This window comes from Callorhinchus milii, unplaced genomic scaffold (genome assembly GCF_018977255.1).
Source record: "Callorhinchus milii isolate IMCB2004 unplaced genomic scaffold, IMCB_Cmil_1.0 Scaffold13, whole genome shotgun sequence".
Classification (NCBI taxonomy): Eukaryota; Metazoa; Chordata; class Chondrichthyes; order Chimaeriformes; family Callorhinchidae; genus Callorhinchus; species Callorhinchus milii.
In genome coordinates, this window is record NW_024704754.1 from 13,631,303 (window position 1) to 13,649,750 (window position 18,448).

At 40.8% G+C, this 18,448-nt stretch overlaps 1 protein-coding gene across 1 annotated transcript in view; it reads left to right on the plus strand.

Annotated features, from left to right (window-relative positions):
* The window catches only part of LOC103177303 (dedicator of cytokinesis protein 2), a 222,556-nt gene that overhangs the window by 158,276 nt on the left and 45,832 nt on the right, over positions 1-18,448 (plus strand). Inside the window, exons 29-33 of the mRNA XM_007891417.2 lie at positions 6,182-6,276; positions 14,756-14,834; positions 15,713-15,813; positions 16,624-16,682; positions 17,480-17,628. Coding sequence (XP_007889608.1) covers positions 6,182-6,276; positions 14,756-14,834; positions 15,713-15,813; positions 16,624-16,682; positions 17,480-17,628 — 483 coding nt within the window. The remainder of the gene's footprint in view (positions 1-6,181; positions 6,277-14,755; positions 14,835-15,712; positions 15,814-16,623; positions 16,683-17,479; positions 17,629-18,448) is intronic.

Here is an 18,448-nt window from a genome sequence, read left to right on the forward strand (position 1 = left end):
CCGTGTTCAAAAAACATTTGCTCATTAGCAAAAGAACCAGAGGAGAAGCAAAGAGAATTTTTTTTTACACAGAGATTTGTTATGACCTGTGATACATGGCTTGAAAGGGTGGTGGAAGCACATTTGAATGTAACTTTCAAAAGGGAATTGGATATGTATTATGTACTGGTTACAGACTCCCCAGCCAGTGGAAACAGCCTATATTTGTTAACCTTATCAAACCATTTTATAATTTTAAACACTTCAATTAGGTCTCCCCTGAAACTAGCGAAAAAAGGCCTAACCTATCCCATCTATCCTGATAGCAGTAATCTGTCAGCCCTGGTATCATTCTTGTAAACCTACACTAATTTTTCCATCACTGCTGTATCCTTCTTATATGATGAAGACAAAAATTGGATGGAATACTCCAAATGTGGTCTAACCAAGGTTTTTATTATACATTCAGCATCATGTCCTCACTTTTATATTCTGGATATGATATAAAAAGATACAAGTTGTTGTTGGATATAAAGCCCAAGACCCCATTGGCCTTTTTTATAGTCTTATCTACCTGTGCGGCTACTTTTAGAGATTTGTGGATCTGAATCCCCAGATCTCTTTGCTCCTCTTCTATTCTTAGGTTTCTACTCGACTATAGATGACTTCTTTATTTTTCTTGCCTATGTGAATTACTTTTAGTTTCTTACATTAAATTTAATTTGCCATATATCTGCCCATCTTGCTAGCCTGTTTATGTCTTCCTGCATTCTTCTGCAATCCCCTTCACACCCCACAATTTAATGTCATCTGCAAATTTTGACACTACACCTTGTATACCTGAATCACCTCCTATGCCTGTGAAATTCTGTAGCTCAGTGGTTAGAGCACTTGCCTCGCAAGCGAGAGACCCGAGTTTGATTCCTGGCAGGGCAAAAGCTTGGGCAAGTTTCCTTACTCCACACTCCTGATAATAGCCCCTCAAGAAAAAAAAACCAAATAATAATAATTTGTTCACTCAATCCACGACTGTTTGTGAGACACTGCTGTGCGCAACTCGCTGCTGCGTTTCGCCCACAAATATACAGTCAAATTCACTTTACAGTATATTCTGTGAAGTGCTTTGAGACGTCGCGAAGACATGAAAAGCGCTATATCAAATGCAAGGATTAATATTATTGTTCAAATCATTCATTCCAATTCAGTGAACAGTTCAAACACAATAAAATTGCTTTTAATTTGTGTCCTTTGCTAACTTTTTATCGCCACACTGTATTAGACATTCAAGCCTGTAACATTGTAAAACATTAATACTCGGTTTAGAAACTGAAAGAAAATAAATGCTTTGCCAATAAAAATTATAAACCCAGTGTTCTTCAGCTGCCGGTGAAAGAATCGCAATTTCCGGATCTTTAAAGTATTCACTATACAAATACAATCTTTTAGGAGAATCGGTCTTCTATAAAACATAGCCAGTAAGTAACACAATCATGAATTAAACAGTCGTATTGAGAAATCTGAGCATCTGTCCACTCAATTTTCTTCTGTGATATTCTGTTATCATGAAATTCAATGTTACAGCACAAAGCCAGGCCATTCAGCCCATCGAGTGTGTGTCAGTGTTCATGTTTAATTCATGATTGTGCTCATCAACTGTATATGAGCCTTCTGAAATTGGCCTTTGCAGCTCTCAATCTTTGCCCTCTTTTTCTGCTGTCTTGTTGCATCTAAAAGTAGCAACGACTTGAAGAGTAGAAGGAATGAGAATGAGTGGAAAGTTTCTCCACCCATGTCTCTCTCCTCATCTGTTGTTGCTTTGAGAATTCCCAATCTCCCCAAATTTACACATGCCACCTTCCAATCTCCTCAATGCACAATTAGGTGCAGAACAGTCAGGTCAGTAAAGACATCAACATCACTTCGCAAGCAAATTACTTTCCCTCATGACTGTTGCGTAAGTGGTTGGAGGATGAGGCCCTAGATAATTTAGACTTGATGAATCAGTTAACAATTACAGTTAGAAATTGAAGTTAATCTAAAAGTGATCAATGATTCTAGCTGAGAATTAATTCACGATCACATTGCAGCTGCCAGCAGATGACCTTTACTCTGCAAGCACTTTCCTCCAACATTCTCTATATTATTAAGGCCTGCTCATTAAAAAGAACAATCTCTCCATGATACAATCGCACAAACTTCCCCGAGAGACACAATAATTGGGGGAGAATATTTTAACCATGGACTGAAGGAAATATTTTCCAGCATTTGAATTTTTTATTTTTAAGGTTTATTTTTTTTAAGGTTTTTGTTTGCATGCAAATTCGGTGCTCATCAAGTTGAAGGATGTTAATGGTAGAAAATTAAAGATTTTCCCACTTTAAGCACCTGGTGTCAGGATCAAACTCCCTCCAGTCAGTTTCATGGAAACGTCCTTGTGTGCTGCACTACATCTGTTATGTCTGTCAGAAGAGGAACTCTTATTGAAGCAGAGATGGATTCAATCTCCTGCACCAGATAATCCCCCTCTGATGCCTAGTGTATATTTCCAAAGTGAAGTAGCATCATTTCCTAGAATGGAGAGCACAGAGCTCCACTAATCCGTCTTATGTTACTAATGAGTTTGTCACACGAACGCCTCTTTAACACAAAAAAAAAGCCCCAAAGTAGTATTTATTTGGAGTATCCAAGAGTGTTTATAAAAGATCATTTGTGAGTGGAGTTTTGTGCTCTTGAATTTATACCACAAGGGCCCTACCAAGCCTCTAGGCTGTCTCATTAGCCAATTACCTGAATCAATGGCTCCCGATTGCCCTCTCACACTGGGTTCAGGCTGAGTTTTGTATCATCAATAGCACGAGCATAAATTGGATGAGATGGTCAATTTTGCATCAAACTAATGGCACATTTTTTTGCTGTGAGCCTGCCCCAAGCTCATTACACACCGTATTTTCACACTCTTACAAGAGAGGAGACGTAGTGCTATGAGAGCTCCAGGTTCAAGAGGTGGAAGGCAAGTCAAGTTTTATACAGATCACAAGCAGATGGAATTTATTTTGGTGATTGGAAGTCCATTTTAGGTTCAGCTAATGAATATACATGAAGTAAACTGAGGCATAATAGTTCTCAATCCAAATACAAGCAGCAATGTGCATGGATTCTTCACGGCTGGCAAAACCATATGTAATAATTCTTGCATTTGATATTGTGTCTTATCAGGTCAAAATGCATTAAGAGTATTTCACAAGTCATTATTGTCAAATGATAATAATAATCCTTCCATTTGGTAAAGTACCTTTCACATCAGGAAGATGTCTCAAAGTACTTCTACTGTAACACATTTGTAGGTGTTTGCAGTACCTAATTTGTGCACAGCAATGTCCCACAAACAGCAACAAATTGAGTTACCAATTTTTACTAAATGTTAGTGGCTGTGCTTTTCATAGGTAAACGCAGAAGCTATTTTGCGCACAGCAAAGCCCAACAAGGTTAGTAACCAATTTTATTTGAGGATTGTTGGCCAGGATCCCAAGAGAAGCTTTTGTTTCCTTTTGACTCGTATCACGAGATTTTATAATCCCACTGAATTTGCAGAACGCTTCACAGCACTATCCTCTTAGAGTAGAGTTTGTCTGCAGCTCCAAACACTACTTAAAGAGAGGACATGCTTCACCCCACATATTACAGTTTTATAACGTAATCAGTGAAGAAGCTATTTGGCAGCCTGTCCAAATCAATAATGTACAAAGTGAACATTTCCTTGGAACGCACAGGGAGTGGTGTTCTATCCTCTGCTGGACCCTGTGTTTGTTTTTCACGAAGGTCACTGCTGTAGATGCTGGGTTTCACACTGGTTTAGAGATAAATCAGATTAAAAAATGTGACATGGATTGTAATTTGTGTTAATATCTTCATTAGTGAACATTCTGGATCAGCCGCTCACATTGCCAAACATTTGGAACCACAATCACCAGAGCACGGGATATGCTTCTTGCCTTGGGATGCACTCACACTCCAGTTCATTATAACTGAGCCACCTCACAAGATACCATCAATAATACCATCAATAATACCATCAATAATAATCCCTCCAAAAACCAAAAACAATAATAAATTGGTCATTTTCAATCTATGACTGTTTGTGGGACATTGCTGTGCGCAATTGGTTGCCCCGTTCACCCACAAATAACCAGTCAATTCACTTTACAGGGTGTTCTGTGAAGCGCTTTGGGACGTCCTCCCGACGTGAAAAGTGCTATATCAAATGCAAGGATTATTATTATTATTATTATTATCATTTATCACAGAACACACTCACTCAATGAGTCAGGAGGAAAGTTTGGATAAAAAAGGCCATTTGGCCTATTTAATCTCATTGTTCCAAAATACCCCAAACCTATAATCTTCCTATTATATCTATTTGCTCCTTAAATCCAGTCCAGTTGTCCTAGTTTCTACCGTCCTTCCTGATAACCCGTTCAGGGACATCTCTGCACCCCCTTATCCTGCTCCCTTGACATATCTGAAAGTGTTGTTCTGGGTTTACTTTCAATCATATTTAGCATCTTAATTAAACTATAAAGCCCACTCTGAGAAGTCTTCTTTAAAGGCTACCGATACCAATAAGACGCGATATGCAAGCATTATTTTATTAAATGTATCCGAGCCTTACCTTGTTGTCTTTGCACATTAACCGCTGGTCCAAGGAAATCTGCAGCTCCTGAATGTAAAAATGAACCGGCAGCAGTGAAGGTGCCTCCCCCCAGTGTAGCTGTTTCACATAGAGCACAATATACTCCTCAAAGCTCGTCGGAATTCTTTCTCCTCAGAAGGGGCAGTACAATTACCTGGTTAGGAGTTGTTAGGAGGAAGGTGCAATGTTTGGAAACAGCTCTATAAGCAAGAGCAATGCTGGACACAGCATGCAGCGCCGACACCAAGAGTACTGTATTGAAAGGCTGCAGATTTTACTGCCCGATAGATGAGGTAAACGTCAATAGGACAGCATGAATGATGAGTGACAGAACGAATGGAAAATGAGAGGAGGTTGATGAGGAATTAACGGCTGAAGCAGAACAGTCAGACTACAATGACACCTCACTCTGTAAAGCAGATAGCCACGGGTGAGAGAGTGCTGAATTGGAGTTCAGATTTAGTTCATTCATAATAGGCCTGAACAGTTTAATGTTTTTTTAAGGTTTGACTGCAGACTTAGGCGTTCCATTTCAAGCAGACGTGATTTTATACCAGGTTCCTCTTAGCAAGTTAGTTGCCAAAGACCCAGGCCACTCGGTCGTCAGGTTGAGGAAGGACGAAGTGTGAGGAGAGGAGGGACAATAACTCGGAATACATTGTGGTGAGATCGACAGCCAACAGATGAGGAGGTCAAGAATTTTTTGTAAAAAAAAACTATCAAACAAATTATCAAAAAAAGGAAAAAGCATAAGCAAGGAAGAAAGTGAAATGTGGTTGAGGAGTTATTTCCTCCTAGTCTTAGCCATTGTTTTAAACTAAGATTTCACAGGATTGCAGAAAATCTTCAATTAATTATAATAATAATCCTTGCGTTTGATATAGCGCCTTATCACTTTGTTGATACGTCTCAACGTGCTTCACAGAATGTACTGCAAAGTGAATGCACTGTATGTTTTGTGGGTGGAACGCACATTCTTAATTTAGAAGCTGGCTTTCTGCTGTCTCACAAACAAGCAGCTTCCAAATTAAGACTGAATTTAAGACTTTTCCACAATTCTGTGCCTTGTTAGATTTTAAGACTAGGAATAGAAAGGGTTTCAGCTCTCCTAGTTGTTTGAAAGGCAGCTGAAAGGTCAGAACACAATGATCTACTGAGCAGAGCTACTGAGCAGTTTGCGATTAGTATTTATATAAAGAACATTTCAGGGAGCATTTAATCAACAACATATATTGATCCTTTTCAAAGCAAAAGTGTCCACAATTCAATAATTTCATACAAATGTGAGATTCAATAAAAACAAAACATAAGAATATCAATATCAGAATGTTACATGCAACATAATTTTATGCCTGTGCCCACAATATCCTTAAAATGTTAAGAGTCCCTTAAATCAATGATTTTTTTTTATTTGTGAAAAAGTGATTCATCGAAAGATGCAGATTATTCATGGACTAATTTTCGTACCAGTGTCTCAGTTGAAAATGAAATATTTTATCGTTGTTTCTGCAGGACTTTTTTATGGAGACCTTCCTCCTGTTCATGGACCTGATTGGGAAGAATGTCTATCCTGGTGACTGGATGGCCATAAGTATGGTGCAGAACAGGTAGGAGACCTGGACTATGTTGATCTGAAAGATTCCATCTGCGTCTAGATTGATCTCTACTAATCCAGATCGGAATTTGGCAGATTATTAAATTCAGTTTTAACCTTGAAGCCCATTTTCTTAAAAGAACTTACAAAAAACACGACTTCAAAATTAAGGACTACTTGAAAATTCTGGAGGCCCTGAAATAGAGTCAATGTAGGTGGGATTGTAGCCACAACACCACCACACATTGAAAAACCGTTTCTCTTCCAAACTTGTCTTCTGACCTATTGTTCCCGTTAACTGTATTGTCTTTAAGGTTCTGAGCATGAACTAAATACTTCAAAGCTCTTTAAAGCCCTATCTAGATCCAAGACAACAAAACTGGGTTCTTCTCCCATTGTCACGTGACAAAAATCATTACATGGGATCAACAATAACAACAACAAGATTACATTTGTATAGTCCCAAACTGCTGGACAGAGTATAGCATTTCAGACCCGAGCTGGGGTTGGTGGGGTAAGGAAGGGGAGGAGAAAGGGGGTGGCCGATGGCATGGTTGAAGAGGAAGGCCTTGAGGCGGGACTTGAAGGAGGCTAAGGAGGGGGCGAGGCGGAGTGATTGGGGAATGGAATTCCAGAGATTGGGGGCAGAGTGGCTGAAGGCTCTCCCACCAATGTTGGGGCGGGTGGGTTGGGGGACGTGGAGCAGGCCAGAGCCGGCTGAGCGGAGGGAATGGGCGGGTTGGTAAGGGGTTAGGAGGTCGCAGAAGTAGGGTGGGGCAAGGCCATGGAGGGCTTTGTAGGTGAGGACCTGGATCTTGAACTGGATCCTCTGAAGGATAGGAAGCCAGTGGAGTCGGGTGAGAGTGGGGGAGATGGCGTCATGGAGTTTGGTGCAGGAGAGGACATGGGCTGCAGAGTTCCGGATTATCTGCAGCCTGTGGAGGGAGGAGTGGGGAAGGCCGACAAGCAGGGCATTTGCAAAGTTGACCCTGGAGGTGATGAAGGCATGAACAACAACAAGATTCCATTTATAGAGCGCCTTTCACGTTGGGAGGACGTCCCAAGGCGCTGTACAGTTGCGTCAGGACCTGTGCAAGGGGGAAATGGTCAGGGTGAGGGGAGGGAAGGGAGGGAGCGATGAGGGGGTAGAGAGTCAAGAGGGGAGCTGAAGGCACGGTCAAAGAGAAAGGTCTTGAGACCAGCCTTGAAGGAGGAAAGGGAGGAGGCGGCGAAGGCACTGGGGGATGGAGTTCCAGAGCCTAGGGGCTCAGAGGCTGAAGGCCCAGCCACCATTGGTAGGGCGGTTGGGGCAGGGGATGTGGAGCAGACCGGAGCCAGAGGAATGGAGGGTACGGGCAGGTAGGTAGGGGGATAGTAGGTCGGAGAGGTGAACAAGCGTTTCAGCGGCCTGAGGAGTGAGGTAGTGGCGGAGTCGGGCGATGTTACAGAGGTGAGGGAAGGCAGAGCTCGCCATGGCTTGCATGTAGGGGAGAAAAGACAGTTGATGGTCTAGGTTCCTGACTAGGTGGTGAGTTGTACTGTGCAACCATGGAGGTTGATGCTGCCACAGCCTGAGGTGCTGAGGCACTGGCGTGAGCCAATCAGGAGGGCCTCAGTCTGGTTCACATTCAACTGTAGAAAATTTGCCCTCATCCAGGACTTGATGTCCAACAGGCAGTCTGTCAGGACAGTAGTGGTCCTGGAGTTGAGGGTGGAGGCAGAAAGATAGAGTTGGGTGTCATCTGCATACATGTGGAAGTTGACCCCATGTCTGCGGATGATGTCACCAAGGGGGAGCATGTAGATATTAAAGAAGAGAGGGCCAAGGACAGAGCCGTGGGGGATTCCAGATGTGACAGTGCGGGGGCTGGAGGAGAAACCGTTAGAGGCAACGAAGTGGAGACGGTGAGAGATATAGGAATCGAACCAGGCAAGGGCAGATCCGTGACGATCGAGTAAAGCAGAGAGGTGGTGTATGAGGATGGAGTGGTCGACAGTGTCGAAGGCGGCAGAGAGGTCGAGGAGGACAAGGAGGCAGAGGGAGCCCTGATCACAGATGTTCAGAATGTCATTAGTGACTTTGACCAGTGCTGTTTCCGTGCTGTGGGGTGTCGGCTGTGTGTTTAGCATTGGGCCTAAACTGAAACAAAACAGTGGGAGAAGGTGAAACATGTAAATATAAAACAAAATTCTTTCTACAAATATTTTTGTAAACGTGATGCTATCCATTAGATACATATATCCATTACAATAGCACTGGAAGGGCATTAGAATAGATTTATACCGACCTGATAGAAAGGAGGAAGGGAGCATATGTGGAGTATAGGACGTAGACCTGGGCCATCATCACCATAAGGTCTAGTGGGACATCCCATCATAAACACATAACAATAGTAATCCTTGCATTTGATATATATATTATATATATATTTGATATAGTGCCTTATACAGAATGTACTATAAAGTGGACAAAACTCGGCAGCCTATTGCAGTGTCCTGCAAACAGTCGTGGATTGAGCGACCAAATTATTTTTGGGGAACGGATTATTACCCCAGGAAAAGCGATCCGCCAGTCGACTAACAACCGGATTCCTAATTACTGCTCGGATTTGCTGGTCTCATCCTTATCGTCTAGATTTTACTATGTACCGCTTTAGCCAACAGCACATACTGAACTCATCAATAAATCCAATTCCATCACGTTGAGGCCAATAAACCGAAGAGCCAGCTATTCTAGAGTTGATCAGTAATCAAGTGCTTTCTAAGGTTAAATCCTACCTGTCAGTTTACCGCCAAATGAAATGCACTTAAAATGACAGAGCTGAAACCAATGGAGTCATGAAATGAATAATGCAAAGATTCTGTACAGCTACTTTCAAGGAAAGCACCAACTCGCCAATATCAATTAATTAAAGCTAATTGTCTCTCAATCCATCTTGATCACCTCAGATTAAAAAAGTGAGACACTGTGAAAGCAAATGCACCCAAGAAAAACAATGAGACAGTTGCACTGCATATTTAACCTCTTAACTACCCTACAGCAGACTCTTCACACACACATTATAACCTGTCAATAACAGATATGCAATAACACCTTGATTACCTGCTGTATCAGAGAACCTCATCTCCCCTGCCTCTCCCATAATCAAATTTCTGATGTATACACCCAAAACAATTGATTGCAAATGCCAGCGATGAGACGCACTCAGCTACAACTTTCCTTTTGTGGCACCACAAGACGTCTCATTAAAAATGAGCCATTTTATCCCAACTGGCTTTGTGCCAGTCACTTTCTCAGCACTTAATGTTCACCAGTACTGCATGCCATTTATTTTATTTGTACTAGTGCAATGTTTTATCCCTCTTCCCAATTATCATAGGCATCACAAAGCCAAATAATCCAGGTACAATCGTACAGATGTAAGTCACATTGAATAGTTACAATTCACAGCTCAAAGGGTTATTCAGAATTTCCCTTGTAATAAGGCATACTAGCAATTCACTTAAACATGAACTTCGAATTCACATGAACTCGAATCATATGAGGAAACCAAGATCTCTCCTCTCTCTTGCTTCCAAAGACTCATTATACAGTAAAATCAGGATGTCAGTTCACCTCAGTTAATAGCACACTCATTTCTGAGTCAGAAGATTGTAGGTTCAACCCCCACGATGGACTTTGAACTCACAGTCTCGGCTGACACTCCAATACAGTGCTGGAGGAGCACTGTAATGTTGAAAGTACTTCAGAATAGATGCTTAAACAAGGTCCCGTCTGCCAGTTCAGGTGGTGTCCTCTTGACGTGAAAGACGCTATATAAATGTAAATTTGTAATTATTGAAGATTCGCTTTGTTATTGTTGTCGTTGTCGGCTGTTGGTGGGATCTTTGCTGGGTGCAAATTGAATGCCGCATTACCTACAAAATACATAAACACTCCACTTTGCAGTATCCTATTAGCCAAACATTCTGAGTGCACCAAACCAAACATTAATTAAGCAGATTGTAATTTTGGTCTGGATGAAGAATGCCCTTTTGCCTATTTAATAATCTCATGCTTCCAGAATATCCACATGACTATCTTCCAATTACAGCATGAAGCCATTTCATAAATATGTCCAACATCCTGGCCTCAACCATCATTCCTGGTCATATGTTCCATCTGTTTTAGCCATTTCTTCTATATAAAGAAAAGCTTTCTTGTGTCTGTTTAACCTTACCCTTCACAGCCTCGGGTTTCCTTTCCCTATCCCGCGTAGCACTGATTTCTTGATCTGGGAATGCCTGATGTTAAAAATGAGTACCTGAAATAGGAAAGTGTACAATCTCTCACTTTAACGAGCAGGCTAACTTTTCCTAACCCGGCTGCAGACACAACACAACACACACACACAAAACCAATAGAGAAACTCGGACTAGAAACCTTTCTCCTTCCTAGCTCTGGAAGTAATGGGGTCAATTTAGCCTCTCCTTGCAACTCCATCTGGATGGAGATTCCAACCAGCGAGCTCCCCAGTCCATAAGATGCAGGTCCATCCATTACACCATCAGGGCTACCCTTAATCTTACATTTTAAAACCCAAATAGCCTTGCAGTCAAAGACTAGATGGAATTTCATGCATCAGAGGAGGACGGGATCAAACTCAGCTGCGATATCCCTTTGCAGTCGACTAGCATGATGAGACTCCCCCTGAATTTGAATGCATTAATGGTCACTTGAGTCTGGAACTGTATCCCAGAGAAGGAAAAATGAATCAAAACACATTCAGTAGAAGAAGGAGAAGAAGAGGGAAGAGAATTGAAATAGAAAGAAAGGCAATGTTTCGCTGAACAAATCTCCAGTTCAAAATATTCTATGTTATCCCAGTATAGTTTTAAACATTATTTCTCTGAGATTCCTGTCCAATTGAAGTGTTACCATTCACTTCGTATGCATAATCAAGTACCTCATTTGTCAACAATAAACATAATTTTTATGTGCACCAAGACTGCAAAATTGAAGACCTCAAATTTTATAGCACCGTATCAGGTGAAAAAGTCTCAAAACAGTTCATTGTAATTAATGCCAAGTGCTGTGCCTGTTGGAAGAAGTTTCAACTAGGTCTAGACTTATTTTAATTGATGTAGCATTTCGTATTATCCAGAATTTGATAAATAGTTCAAATAAATCTTAACATTAAAGTCAGTTTTCTTTGTGTTTAGAAGTTCTTACAGCAAATTGACTTCAAACTTGAAGCTTTAAGAATTTGCCAAATTTTGGATCCCCTAAAATGAAATCTAAAAAATCTAAAAAATCTAAAACTCATCTAAAATAAATAGAGTATCAAGATCAAGATCAAGGTGGAATTTTTTTTAGTGATCGTGGAAGCCATTTGCACTACCAATTAGTGAATGACCAATTAATATAGAACAACATTGACCAGGACAACAGGTGAACTCTCTTCTCTTTTCCAATGGTGTCACAATATTTTAAAGTAAACCTAGAAGCAAACTTGGTTTTAATGTTTTGTTTGATGAACAGCACTTCCACCATTCTTGACTGAACACAAGTCCAATGTATGGCCTGTTAAGATACTAGACAACCACTGGTATTCCCATTGAAATGTACCCCTAAGCATCTGAGTATTTGAGAGAAAAGGGCAAGGGAATAAACAACAACATCTTGCATTTATATAGTACCCTTCACACCAGACTGCGTCTCAGAACTAAGGAATAATAACTGATGGACAATGAGTTGCATTCTAAGCAACTCCCAAGGACTTTGAGTGCTTTGGTAGTTAATCTCCTAATCACAAACTCAGGAAGTGTAATGAAAACACTTTCTCATGTCCAATATAGCTGATCTTGCCAAATCCCAGCATTGCACTTCATCTCCAGAGGAATGCATACTTTTATTGGGCAGTAAATTCAAGACATCATTACCATTGCACTGGGAAGGCTATCATTAGGAGCTGAGGAAATGGAACACAAGTAAAGACATTAAAGACAAAATATAGTCAATTCACTTTACAGTAAATTCTGTGAAGCACTTTGCGACGTCTCGAAGACATGATATTAAATACAAGGATTATTATTATTACCAGGATGGGCATTGTAAAATGGTTTTATTCTTTAAAGCAATGAGGAGAAAAATGATCAACACACGGTCAAAGAAGTACGTTTTGGGACGTGTCTTGAATGAGGTGAGGGAGAGAGAGAGTCAGATCCCTGGGAATGGTTCCGTTTGTTTTAGTAATAATCCTTGCATTTGATATAGCACCTTATTGAGACGACTCGAAGCGCTTCACAGAATATATTGTAAAGTGAATTGACTATTTGTGGGCAAAACGCGTTAGCCAATTGCACACAGCTGTGTGTCACAAACAGTCATGGATTGAGTGAACAGAACATTTTTTTTGTCTTTTATTTAACAAAATGACAAAAGTAAAGAGAAGGTTAGAAACAAACATCACAAAAAGGATTGTTGAAATGTGGAATTTTCTGCCACAAATCATAGTTGAATCAACGTCTCTGAATTATTTAAAAAATAAATTAGACTGCTGCTTGTAAAAGAGGTCTATTAAAAGGTATGGGATGAGATTAAATGATTTATGTGATGAAAAAATAGCATAGATTGTCGAATTGACTGTGCTGTAATATTGTGACCCTAAGAAAGCATGGAATGTGGAAGAGCTTGGTGCTTTCTGATTTCTTGTCATTGTTTGTAAAGAAATGACTGTACAGGCACCTAATTCGAAGTTGTAAGATAAAATAGTGCTGCTTTTCTCTGACCAAGGTAAGAGTTAAAGAGTTGAGCTTTGAGGATAGAGCATGCCACACACTTTGAAATCACTTGCACTAAAGTAATTACCTCTATTGTAATCTTACAACTTGTGCTTAGCTTCCCCCAGACAGATTTTAGAAAGGTTTTCATTGGAATACCTTCAACACCTCACACTGTGAGGACAATTTTATTAAATAAACTTCACACTACCAGTTAATTTAAGTGTTGGACATCACCATAGGAACAGACAGTCCAGGATGACACATCTAGGTAACCAAACTAACAACCAAACTAAATCCTCTCTGTACTCGGTGCTTATCCATCCAGCCTGTAAATGGGTGGGAGGTGGTGGGGTTGGGTGGGGGGGGGGGGGAAAGAATCGCTGGATCACCATCAGGAGTTCAAACTCTTGATAGTTTTTCTTCTATCATCCAGTGGGTGTTGAGGCCAATTGAACCACCTCACTAACTAACTCGAATGAAATCAGCTGACTGAGCACAGTTTATAATAATAAATAATAATAGGCAGTCAGTATTGGTACCCTCCTGATCTGTGTAGCTCCCTTTCCCACTGGACAGGGGAGAGAAGGGGTTAACAACTGACCCATATGGGGAAAGCAGCTGATTAAATCTATGATTTTTTTTGATATGTCAAGGATTCCGATCATTTATGAATGCAAACTGCTTATTTAGCTCTAGCTTGTGGTGCATTTTACATTATAATTATAATCCTTGCGTTTGATATAGTGCGTTATCACGTTGTTGAGATGTTTCAAAGCGGTTCACAGGATATACTGCAAAATTGATTGACTGTGGATTTTGTGGACAAAGCGAGACTGCAGTGTCCCACAAAAAATCATGGATTGAGTGACCAAATTATTATTATTGTTTATTTTTGAAGGGATTATTACCCTGGGAAAGCGAGCCACCAATTGACTAACAACCGGATTCCAATTTACTGCTAGCTAAACAGAGGCGTGTGGAGTAAGGAAACTTATCTAAGGTTTCGCCCCTATGAAGTGCTTTGGGTTGTCCTCCCAATATGACAGGAGTTTACCAAATCCAAGGATTATTCTTTAATATTGCAACAAGAGCTATACCTTGCATGCTTGATACAGACACGAGTGAAAGGCGCTGTACGAATGTAATTTGTTGCTGCAGTCACAGGAACTAATTACTGACTGCGGATAGTGTGTCAATTTGCCTGAAGCCCCTCTCTAAACCTCAGCTCCTCTACCCGCCTTCTATTTTAGTTACAATACCAAAATCTGCCTCCCCTCCCCCAGCAAAACCTCAGCTCCTCTACCCGCCTTCTATTTTAGTTACAATACCAAAATCTGCCTCCCCTCCCCCAGCAAAAGATCCCCAGAGCATAATGTAGCTATTTACAGTTATTGATGAGTTTGTCATTTTTATGAATGAGAGATCATTGGTTATTGCTCGAAATGTAAAGTACTGAGTAGATGGTTTTGAAAAGTGCATTTCAAAGCTGCTTTTCAGGGTTGTTTTTTCAGATAAAGTATACATCAAACTAACAAATCCATGAGTTAGCTGTGGCAGCTGCGTTTCGCCCACAAAACATACAGTGAATTCACTTTACAGTATATTTTGTGAAGCGCTTTGAGACATCTAGAAGATGTGATAAGTTGCTATATCAAATGCAAGGATTATCCTTATGTGAAAATGTGTTTTAATGCACGAAAATTAACAACTTGCTTCTTTTTCCCCAGAGTATTTCTCAGAGCCATCAACAAGTTTGCTGAAACCATGAACCAGAAATTCCTGGAGAACATGAATTTTGAGCATCAGGTAAGCCACAGATGCTGGATAAATTATCCTTGTTGTAGACTGACATTGCTGAATAGTAACTGTGGCTTCTCGTTTGATTGGGGTTTTATAATAGGAGTGTTTTGTTTTGGTCAGCGGGGTGTCTGATACATGCAGAGTCTATCCAGTATCCAAACCAGACTGAGGAGATTAAAGAACCAGGAACATTCAATGACATTCTCCTGACTCCTTTATCTCATTTTCACATGGAGAACAAATTTTGTTAGTTCTCCATGTGAAAATGAGATAAAGGACTTACAAGAATGTGGATCGCAAAGGCTTGTGATCTGAGGTATTTAAACAGGAGACGGACAGTGATTTGAGATGTCAGGCTATCCAGGAATTATTGAGAAAAGGTGCCTTAAATTACCTCCCAAATGGCCTAATATTGATGGGTGAAATGTTTAATAGCCCTGCTGAGCCAGGGCTGTTTAACAAAACCCATGAAAAACTCTGGACAAGCTGTGCCAAATCTCTTATCAAGAGACGTCAATAGGAACTTAGAAAATTCATTTAATAAGTACATTGCAAAGCTAGTGCTCCGAGTCAACATTGGCATGTTCACCTTTTGATAGAAAGTACCGAAAAAAATGTAGCATTGTAAAAACCATCCATTTTAATCACATGATTAATTTTAAAATATGTGTGTATTATGAGTTTTGTAAAAATGTATATGTGGAGGGAATGACAGATGCCCTTCATTGTGTAAATAACAATCAATAAAACATAATTTACACCACTCTCCCAACTGACCCCTGGATTCACACTGGCCAAATAATAGCTCCTAACCCTACCCTGTGGTAAAGTGTTCCTAGTATAAGTATTGTGCATAATCTCAATAAGTCTTTTTATGTGCACAGCTGTGGAATAATTATTTCCACCTGGCGGTGGCCTTCATCACCCAAGATTCACTGCAGCTGGAACTTTTCTCGCAAGCAAAGTGCGCCAAGATCCTGAATAAGTAAGTTGTTGAATATTGAACAGTTTGTGAGGAACGGCAGTCATTGGAAATATCAGATGGTCAGGCCTCAGGGAGTGTGTATCTCATCAGAAGGCATAGATTCGAATCTCAGCCACAGTCATTCAGGTTCGTGTGGCCTCCATTGGCTGAGCTGCTGGAGAGAATTTCCTGGTGACAGAAGTTTTTATTTTGGGGAAGGGGAAAGGGAGGGGGAGGGAGGACAAATCAAGCAATACAAAGAGTAACTTAGCTAACAGTTTGAAAAAGAACTCCATGTCCTAATAATGGGTTGAAACTTGCTTAATACATAGTGCATCCTGCGGGTAACCAAATTTCAGATTGATCTATTAGAATGCTGTTGGATGACTATGTCCAATTCCGCTTAAATAAAGGTAGATCGTAGCCAGAGCAGGGCTGCTGGTGTCTGCCAGGAGCTTAAGTGGAATTTCAGAGGGTCAGCCTGAGACTCAGTACCTGAAAGGTTTGATATTTACTAATCAATTTGCAATTCTTGCAAGTTATCCCCCAGTATCCTATTTGCATGGTGCCTGGGAATTCACTGACGTTTTGCTGAGAGATACAATCTCTCTTTCTCCCTCTCTTTCTCTCTCTTGTTGGGGGGCTGTAAATCATTCTACAGACTCTTAGGAGGGTTGTGAGTGTCAGGGACATGCATGTAGCCTGAGGTGCATTGGGTGTGTGCAGAAGTCGTGATGCAGCAAGGGATGGATTACAATGGTGGGAAAAGTTTATTGCAAAATATATTGAAATGCTTATTCATTTAGAACTAAATGAAATCATTTTTCTTAGATATGGTGACATGAGATGTCTGATTGGATTCGCCATCCGTGACATGTGGTATAAATTGGGTATGTGTAATTTGTTGTTGTTGTAAGTCAATTACGATCATTTCATGAAATAAAGGGACTTCCCACATTTAGCTTGGCACAGTTAGTTGAATCCTGGATTTAGGGGTCTCCTTGGAGCTGAACTGGCTCCAAGGTGACATGCCTGGCAATGGAATGTCGGAATCGAGCCAGCCCTCTGTGGCAGACTCAGTAGTTTGGTACCTAAGCCAAGTTGGTCCACAGATTCCAGAGCACTGCTGATGACAGCACAACCAGCCTGGCTCATTGGCAGAAACCTGGAAGGGCAGATCAGTCACAAGGGGCAGGGAGTTATCCTACTCAGCTCCTGTTAACCCTGCAAGCCAAAGCCTTAACGGGTAGGATGGTGTTGGCTGGACAAGCAACAGGAAAGCTTGGTGGACAGCAACATCAACAGCAAGCCATGCGGTTAGACTCCAGCAGTACCCCAACGCACACTCTGGGATCTCAAGCCTTGGCTCTTGCCAACCTGCGCCTAATACTTTCCGGAATTATGTAAGCAGAATGCGTCCCTCCAGGGAGAAAGTGCACATTCCATTCAAACAATCTATCTCTGGGATTTCCATGTGTAAGTGGGATGCATGAAAATCTCAGCTTGGTTTGGATACTCTTGAGCATGGTGATGGGTTTCCACGTGTGTCAGACACTCAGCTGACTCCCAAACCCCCACAAAAAAATAAGTAAACGTTGCTGTAACTAATGTTAAATCATAGTTGTTTGATGAGATATGCTTCAGTATTTTCAGTTTGTCTGAGTTTGTGCTTTTCAATGCATTCCAGGCCAGAACAAGATCCACTTTATCCCAGGGATGGTCGGTCCAATCCTGGAAATGACTTTGATACCAGAGAATGAACTACGGAAAGCCACCATTCCAATTTTCTTTGACATGATGCTGTGCGAGTATAATGTCTTCAATAAGTTCAAGAAGGTACACATGATGAATAGACTGTCAATCAAAGGTCTAATGTAGCTCAATTACAAGGGGCATAACATGGCAATCCAAGTATCTCTGTTACAAAGTCACCTTGTAAATCACACAAACATGGCAGATTCAGACACATCAGTAGTGTGGCTGGGAATGGTATCAGACACACAATAATGGAATAAATATTCAGCTCGGTGAACCTAATGACGGATTATTGAGGGCAATGAGCTCACTGGCGTATCGCTTTTCCAGTGGTAATAATTCCTTTACAAAAAAGTAATAATTTGGTCACTCAATCTACGACTGTTTGTGGGATACTATTGTGTGCAATTGGCTGCCGAGTTTCTCCCACAAAGTACACAGTCAATTCACTTTACAGTATATTCTGTGAAGCGCTTTGAGATGTCTCGAAGACATGATGAGGCGATGTATTAAATGCAAGGATCATTATTATTATAAGGGTAAGAATGGGTTGAGAAATATAAATCTTCCATGCACACACAATGGTTTCTCTGCTCCAGATATTGTGAGAAGGTGTTCAGTAGAGGCAAATACAGATTGAACAATTGAGATCTGGGGATGGTTGAACAGGTAGGTTTTCAAAAGGGGTTTAAGGACAGACGTAAGATGGAGGGATTTTACAAGGAAGTTTCCAAGAGCAAGGTGATGAAAGCGGAAAGATGAATTGTAGAGACCCAGCTATGCACATAAAGACTGCTACACATAAAGAGTTGCTACATATTACAGTAATCACTAGAGAATACTTTAAAATATTGTGCTGTAAATAAAGTGTAATACAAATGCAAGTACAAAAAACTTGGTG